This window comes from Carlito syrichta, unplaced genomic scaffold (assembly GCF_000164805.1).
Source record: "Carlito syrichta isolate Samal-C Ts95f unplaced genomic scaffold, Tarsius_syrichta-2.0.1 Scaffold309624, whole genome shotgun sequence".
NCBI lineage: Eukaryota > Metazoa > Chordata > Mammalia > Primates > Tarsiidae > Carlito > Carlito syrichta.
In genome coordinates, this window is record NW_007253720.1 from 1,776,809 (window position 1) to 1,785,724 (window position 8,916).

General features: G+C 40.3%; 1 protein-coding gene across 1 annotated transcript; it reads right to left on the reverse strand.

Annotated features, from left to right (window-relative positions):
- Positions 1–7,385: 7,385 nt before the first annotated feature.
- LOC103269899 (glyceraldehyde-3-phosphate dehydrogenase-like) lies at positions 7,386–8,574 on the reverse strand. The gene is given in 2 exon segments (XM_021717286.1): positions 7,386–8,025; positions 8,027–8,574. Coding segments are annotated over 2 exon segments (882 nt in total). The 5' UTR covers positions 8,375–8,574; the 3' UTR covers positions 7,386–7,491.
- Positions 8,575–8,916: the final 342 nt, after the last annotated feature.

Here is an 8,916-nt window from a genome sequence, read left to right on the forward strand (position 1 = left end):
GCTGCCCATTTAACACCTTGTACAACAAAGTAATACAATTAAGCTTGACTCAAGCAGGACGAGAAGGCATGAATAACTACATGAGTGAGTGAACCAGATGCTCATGTCACCTAACTTTGTTGCATTATTGCCTCCTCTTCAATTCACACCAAGCACTGATAAACAGGAAATTTGGGATAAAGAATTCAGAGCTAACAATTTGAAGTAGACTTTTAAGTTTGTGCCCTGCATAATAGCATCATACCTAAGGGGAAACCATTTATATAATAAACATGCTATCCTTTTGAATGTTTACTTTTATTATAAAATTGTTAACTCAAAATACAGGGAATTTGTATTTTTACTTCAATAATTGTCCACACGTGGTAAATGCTCTTGTTCTATTAAAATCAGCATTTGTATAAGATAGACAAGTGGGACCTCATCAATTTGACAAGTTCTACAAAGTCAAAGAAACCATCAAGAAAGCAGGGAGACAGCCCACAGACTGGGAAGATATTTACCAACCCTATCTATAATAAAGGGCTAATATCTAGGAACTCAAATGTGCCAAAAAGAAAAAAACAACCCTATTACAAAGTAGACAAAAGATATGAATAGACAATTCTTGAAAGAAGACATACCAGCAGCCAACAAATACATGAAAAAATGGTCAGCCTCACTAGTCAGCAAAGAAATGCAAATTAAGACCACACTGTGGTACCACTGAACTCCAGTCGGAATAGCCATCATCAATAACTTAAAAAACAACAGATGCTGTAGAGAATGCGGCGATGGGGGAGCACTTCTGCACTGTTGGTGGGAGTGTGAACTAGTACAGCCTCTGTGGAGGGCAGTTTGGCGATTCCTAAGAGATCTAAAAATCAACCTTCCATGCAGCCCCACAATCCCCCTACTGGGAGTGTGCCAAGAGGAGCTCAGGTCACTCTGTGGGAAAGATACCTGCACACGTATGCTTGTTGCAGCATTGTTCACAATAGCAGAGGCATGGAGCCAACCATGTTGCCCATCGAAAGAGGACTGGATAGAAAAAGTGTGGTGCATGTACATGATGGAATGTTATGCAGCCATAAAGAAGGACAGGACTGTGAACTTCGCAGCAACCTAGATGGACTTGGAGTCTGTAGTACTGAGTGACCTGTCATGGAAACAGAGAAGTGGGTATCACATGTTCTCACTTGTGAGTGGACCTTGAACAACTATCGTAATACTATAAGAAAAGGATTGGCAGTAGTGGGAATCTTCCCGGGGGGGGGGTGGACACACCTCATCAACAAGGGTATGTGCATAATGAACATTTGCATACCTAATCCTGAATTTTACCCCACATCTTTAAAATTAAAAAAAAAGAAAGAAGAAAGAAAAAAATCAGCATCTGTAGAAACCATGTTTCTACAGTTAGAAGCAAAGTGTCTTTTTCTGGTATGATGAATACATATTGTTCTCTTGAAAGTTACAATCGGGAATCATGTTTGATAATTGAAAGATCTTGTTGACTTAATAATATCCAAAATTACTGTTGTGTCTAAACAGGAACATGTAAACAAGATATAGAAATCTAGAATTCAAGTCAAATGTATACTAATATCAAATAATATCCACTTAAATTTATTTTCTCAGTAATAACTTGACATTATGTTTTAAGTAAAATTGTAGAAGAACAAAATTTATATGTGCATAATTATCTTAAAATCATCAACAGACATAAGAAATTATTTGACTAAAACAAAGGGATATTTTCATGAAATGTTTTTGATGCAAAACAAATTGCAGTGTCTCTTGAAATTGATACCAATTCTCCAGTGAAGAAAATATTCAAAAATACAGAAGATGCCTCATTTTGAACACAAATTCCATAATCAGCCCTTTTATATTTCAAGTAAATATAAAAATCAATTTGTTTTTCTAAATTGGATACAAAGTAGCATCTTTAAAACAAAAATGTAAAATAGTGCACTAATATCCGGCCTTTTCAATGCTCTAGATGATTAGTTGCCAATAAAAATGGATCCAGATGCAGAACAGTTTATAAGAACCCTAAAATGAAGCCTAGATGGGATATTTATGGAATATGGGTAGCCCTTGTGCCTGTGTCTTGTGAGCAGGGGGAGGGTTATCAAAGGCACATAAAACTGGAAAGATTAACCATAAAAGTAGTTAAAGAGAGTAAGAAACATTTTTGGATTAATACCAGGAAAAATAGACATAAGAGCTAATTAATTTATTTCCGAGATGGCAATATGTGGCATATCTCTGCTATGCTCATGGCACACATCACTAATTAATCATTGCATTCTATCCCACTGAGCTTGGACATAGCCTCTTAATTCTTTTCAGCATTACATTCTAGGCAACTACTAGTGATTGATCAGAGTTAGCAAATGAAATGTAACCTATTTGCCATTTTTAGTCTATATAAACCATATCATATTATTACTCAGATGAGATGATTAATCAATAAGCAGAATGTTAGCCAAAATCTGGGGTGTAGGAAAGTCAGGAAAGTTACCAGGGCATCAAACTGGAATAGTGCAGCATAATAAGAGCCAGGGAACACGGTATGATTAATTTCAAGCTGGCTAAAGAAAAGAACTGGCAGAAATAGAAGCTTAGATAAGAATCTGGACAACTTTAACTTTAGCTCCCAAAACTTTGAAGCAGATATAAGATCACAGGACCCCTGGTGGGCTAGTGCTGTGTGTTATAAGAAGTTTTGGAATATAGAGGGAATTTGCAGGAATGAGAAAAGACCTGGAGATGAAAGGCCTCCTTTCAGTGTGATTACATTGGGAACGTCTAAATAAGCCCAGTAATCTTCACTTGATCAGTATCTTTTTTTGTGAAGATTACATACAATTCATGGCCACACTGAGGGAAAAGTATGACCCTAGCGTCAACATATTTTTCCGTCATTAAGAGAAGATGACCATCAATTACTGCTCTTCAGAGTTTAATTGCTAATCAATGATTGGTCTTATAAGAACACCATACCACAGGAGCAGTTACAATAATTCTCTGAACCAGAGAATTACATAATAGCCTATAGAAGATTACATCGGTCAGGTGGGGTTGGGGTGGTGGAGGGGACATTTCTGGGGAAAGTGGCCAAGTGGAAACAGCCTAGAGAGAAAAAAAGGCATTCTTTTTCTCTCTCTCTCTCCAATCTCCTCTCTCTCTCTCTCTCTCTCTCTCCCCCCCCTCTCTGTTTCTCTCCCTCTCTCTCTCTCTGTTTCTCTCTCTCTCTCTCTCTCTCTCTGTCTGTCTGTCTCTCTCTGTCTCTCTCTCTCTCTCTCTCCTCTCTATTCTCTCTTCCACCCCATTTCAATTGCCATATATATATTAGGGAAGCTGAAATTCTGTAGCAGTGTTGTTTAATAGAACTTTCTGAAGATTATGGATAGATTCTATATCTGTGCTGCCCAATGTCAAAGATGATACCCACTAGCCACATGTGGCTATTGAGTGAATACCTGGAGTGAGGTAAGTGTGACTGAGGGGCTAAGGTTTTGATCTTCCTTAGCATTAATTTCAACTTAAATAGCCACCTATGGCTATTAGCTACCATACTAGACAGCACAACCATATGGAGTGTCATATCTAGCATCTTGAGTCATTCTCACTTTTGTCTACCTTTTTCCCTTTTTAAGAGGGTGCTGATGCGATGTCTGGGATCACTAAGATTCTGATAACAGAGTTAGAAAATCACTGATGTATACAAATACATAATACTGTGCAAATACTTTGATGATTTACTTTGCTTGCCCCATGTTTTCAAAATGGTAGCCACCCTTTTAACCACTGCCACCCTCAAGAACATTCATAAATTCATGTTTAATTTATCTATCTTGATCTTTCACTTAACAAAACTCCCAAAGAATGGTACAACTTTTGCATGGCCAAGACATTTCAACGGCTGTAAACTCTGCTTATCTTCTTAAACCTAGCTCACCATGACCTGTCTTGTCTACATAGACAGATATCTCCAACAGGGAACTGTTGTCAATTTTTAGATCTCTAGAGACTTGGCTCATGTGTGTTTATCTTGCAGAAGCTGTTTCCAGCTGGAACCAACCACCTTGTATATGAATGGGAATTTTTGGTTCTAAAGATTAGAGGAAACATGTCCAAGAGGCTCAGCACTGGTGACCATGAAATCAGAAGACAGCAGCCTGGAAAACTTCCAGATTATTTGGAAGTCCTGCCAGTGCCAGATGTGGTAGACCCCATGTTTGGGGATCCCACAGCTGCTTTTATTCTGTTCAGCATGCTTTCCCTTCCTTTTGGTAGACCACCAGCTGTCTTATGTGTCTCAACTCAAGTTACAACAGCAAATCTCACTTTAGTGCTGGGAAACCAATCCCCTTAGCAAGTCCATAGCAAATTCCTGAGGAGATGACCTCAACTGCAAACTGTCTCAGTTAAAGTGGACTTATTGGGCCTAGTTAGAGCAAAACTGTAAATGGCTTCCATTGCATCTGTAAATGTAACTTAAGGAGAGACTTTTCATAGATGATTTCTGGGACTCTGGTTCACAGGGTGTAATTAGAGGCACAACCACCTATCCAGGGTTATTTGGAGGGCAGTCTCTGCAGACAACTAAATGGCAGGTGTGATCTCAGTGACAGCTGCCTTTAAAATATACAGTGTTCACAAGTCAATATGCATGCTGTTTAGAAATTAGCTGAATGTTCCTCATTGTTCTCCACAAAAATCTTAAAATCCTCCCATGTTATTCTGGATGTCTCATTCCATATAAATAAATGAAAATCATTAAAGCAGTTCTTCAGAGATTCCTAATTCTTCAGTTGTTGTTAGTGCACAATGTCACACGTAGAGATATTGTATGTAACCATTCTGTATGTACTAAAGTTTGAGGGGCCTTGACTGCTAAGAATTGCTTTAGTGATGGAATTTGAGGAGATTTCACTACTGTGACATAAGGCATAACACTATGACATAAGTAGGACTGGTGGCGTGGGAGAAGAGTTTTACTTTAGATATATAGGAAGTAGCCAGCTCCCTGTGCATGAAATGTGGTTTGTGCTCAGCCCAGCAGCATCTATGTTAAAATTGGAACATTACAGGGAAGATTCACGTGACCCCTGTAACCTAAGTACAGTGTGACTTGGGCAACCAGTACTGCCATGAACTGGGTTCAGCCTAACATAGCATATAACATTTTCTCTCTCTATAAGAATGTGACCAGCCTAGACAACACAGTGAGACCTCATCTCTACATAAGACAAAAATAATAATAATAATAATAACCAGGTGTGGTGGCCTGGTTTGTAGTCCCAGCTACTCAGGAGGCTGAAGCAGACAGATTGCCTGAGCTCAGAAGCCATGATCGTGCCACTGCACTCCAGCCTGGGTGATGTAATAAGATCATGACTCAAAAATAAAAAAAAATGACATCTTTATATGACATGTAGAAAGATAGGTGCATCTTTGCATACAACATGGCAACAGTCAAGCACGTGATTTGAAAAGCAAGCTGTATATAGTCTGGTTTCACTGGCTATACAAATATGGTCTGGTTTGAAAGATAGCCTTTACCATAGTTGTGAACCTAGGGAGAGCTTGTTCAATAGTGGGTCTAGATGCAGGGATGATCCCCTATACCACATGACTTCAGTGTTTGCAGGGGAAGTAAATGGAAATGAGATATGATTCCTGAATTTGAGGACATAGGAAAAATCATGTACATAATGAACCCATATAAATAAATGGAAATCATAAAACAAAAACCTTTATTAACATTAGACAGGTACAAGTAGGGGATTTGAGGGGGGTCATTCGGAAGGCAACAGTTGCCCCCTTAGTTTACTATGGAAGATTTATGCATGGGTGGAGTGACCTGAAACACAGTGACTTATATGGCACTTACTTGGAGAGTCGCCTGTCTACAGTGACATTTAAGAACCTTCCTGGTATGATTTCAGTGAAAAAAATATGCAGGGGCAGACTGCATCACTATGAAGCCAGTCCTGGAGGAGGCAGCAAGACTATTGCATGAACACAGAAAAGCAGCTACCATTTACTGAGTATCAACTAGGTACCTTTTATGTTGACATTTTATTTAATCTGCTTTTGACTTGCATTTCATTTAATTTGCTTGCCATTCATCTTTGCAGATCAGGACACTCCCAGCTATCCAACTAGCTACTTTTTCAGATTCTCTATACCTGGGTTGCTAATAGTTACTTGACAACAATTTCACAAACCTGTTGGTAGGCCTTCGATTTCAGCTGAATCTTTTTCACACTTACTGGCAATTGCTCTTCATCTCCTTTGGCTACTGGTTCTCAAGATGTGATCACCGCATTGGCTTCACCTGGGAACTTGCTAGAAATGCAAATTATTGGGTTCCACCTCAGACCTGCTGAATCAAAAACTCTGGGGGTAGGACTCAGCATTCTGTGTTTTAACAAGTCTGCTACATATTTATGATGCAGATTCAAGTATGAGAATCACCTTGTCAGTTCCATTCCTCCCTTATTCCTTTCCTCAAAACCTATTCCAAACTTTTACCAGTTTCGCAAACCCTTTACCTCTCAAACCCCTTTACTTGTATAAGAAAACAGAAACTTCAGAGCAGAGGTTTCCAGTTTTTCGATTCCTGTTACCCTAAAATTCCCATACCAGGCTCTATCTTTTTCTTCTCCCCACTTTTCTCAGTAGAAGAGGGCACTTTTATATATTGTATAATATGCACATTATATATTAGATATAACATATTTATTTATATATTTATATACTGTTTAATATATTATATGTTATATGTATAATATTTTATGTATAATATAAAATATATAGAAAGCATATGTTATATTTACATATAATATAGTATATATTTTATATATTCTATAAACAGTATATATTTTATATATTCTATAAATGATATATTTTATATTTGTGTGTGTGTGTGTGTGTGTGTGTGTGTGTGTGTGTGCGCGTGTGTGTTCTTCTCCCCTCCAGGTTCCAACTCCTCTCCTCAGTGAACTTTCTCCATCAATTAATCATATTCTGATAATCTTTGAATCTTTCTACTGACCTTTGGTCCTCATTTTCTCTATTCTCTCCTATATTAAAAAATCATCTATAATCCCTGCTAACAAAATCCTGTAACTTCTTCCCATTGATAGCCAAGCGAAGGACATTAGCTGTTTCCCCTTCCTCACCTGCATTTGCTCCACACCTCACAGCAAGCTCACATTTTACCCCTATACTTCTTTGAAACTGTCTTTCCAAATTACCGATGCCAAGAATGTCAGGGAGAGTGTTACAATTTTTATTTATTTATTTGTTTGTTTGTTTGTTTTGAGTACATGAAACTTTATTGATGGTACATGGCAAGGCGGGCTCCCTAGGTTTCCCCCCTCCATGGACAATGTGAGGAGGAGAGGTTCTCAGTGTGGTCAGGGACTCCCCAGCAGCTGAGGGCTTCTCTCTTCCTCTGTGATCTCACTGGGGCTGGTGGTCTGGGGGATCTTATTCCTTGGAGGCCATGTGGGCCATGAGGTCAACCACCCTGTTGCTATAGCCAAATTCATTGTCATACCAAGAGATGAGCTTGACAAAGTGGTTGTTGAGGGCAATGCCAGCCCCAACATCAAAGGTGGAAGAGTGGGTGTTTCTATTAAAGTCAGAGAACACAACCTGGTGCTTAGTGTAACCCAGGATGCCCTTGAGGGAGCTCTCGGATGCCTGCTTCACCACCTTCTTGATGTCGTCATATTTGGCGGGTTTCTCCAGGCGGCAGGTCAGGCCCACGATGGACACGTTGGCGGTGGGGACACGGAAGGCCATGCCTGTGAGCTTCCGGTTCAGCTCAGGGATGACCTTGCCTACAGCCTTGTCAGCTCTGGTGGACGCTGGGATGATGTTCTGTAGAGTTCCGCAGCCATCGCGCCACAACTTCCCAGAGGGGCAATCCACAGTCTTCTGGGTGGCAGTGATGGCATGGATGGTGGTCATGAGTACCTCCATGATGCCGAAGTTGTTGTGGATGACCTTGGCCAGGGGGGGCTAAGCAGTTGGTGGTGCAGGAGGCGTTGTTGGCAATCGTGAGCTTGTTCTAGTATTTCTCGTGGTTCACACCCATCACAAACATGGGGGCATCGGCGGAGGGAGCTGAGATGATGACCCTTTTGGCTCCCCCCTGCAAGTGAGCCCCAGCCTTCTCCAAGGTAGTGAAGACACCGGTGGACTTCACCATGTAATCAGCGCCAGTGTCGCCCCATTTGATTTTGCTGGAATCTCGCTCCTGGAAGATGGTGATAGGACTTCCATTGATGACAAGCTTCAGGTTCTCAGCCTTGACGGTGCCGTGGAACTTGCCGTGGGTGGAGTCATATTGGAACATGTACACCATGTAGTTGAGGTCATTGAAGGGGTCATTGATGGCGACAATATTCACTTTGCCAGAGTTAAAAGCAGCCCTGGTGACCAGGCGCCTGATATGGCCAAATCCATTCACTCCGACCTGCACCTTCCCCACGGTGTCTCGATGACGCGGCTGGCGCAGCACCAGAGACCGGCTGTCCGTAGAATGGGAGGAGCAGAGGGCCAAGTGTTTACCATTTTTAAATAAGTCATCAGGAAAAGCCTTATTGAAAAAATAAAAACATTCCTCCTATGTCTCTAACCACCTTTATTTATTTTGCTTTCTGTCCCTTAAATGTTAATGTTTATCAAGATTCTGTGGTTCCATCCTCTTCTCATTCCTTCCAAATTTTTATCATCAGTTTAAGTCTTTCCAGAACTTAGGAAAAACATATTGGCTCACTCAGAAAACATCTGAGCACCTGCCTCAGAACAGCATCACTCTTCTTAGCCTTAACACCTGAAAGTTTTTCTTCATTCTTTCCCCTCTTTATACCCTACGTCTCACTGGAGAGGAAATTTTACACAATA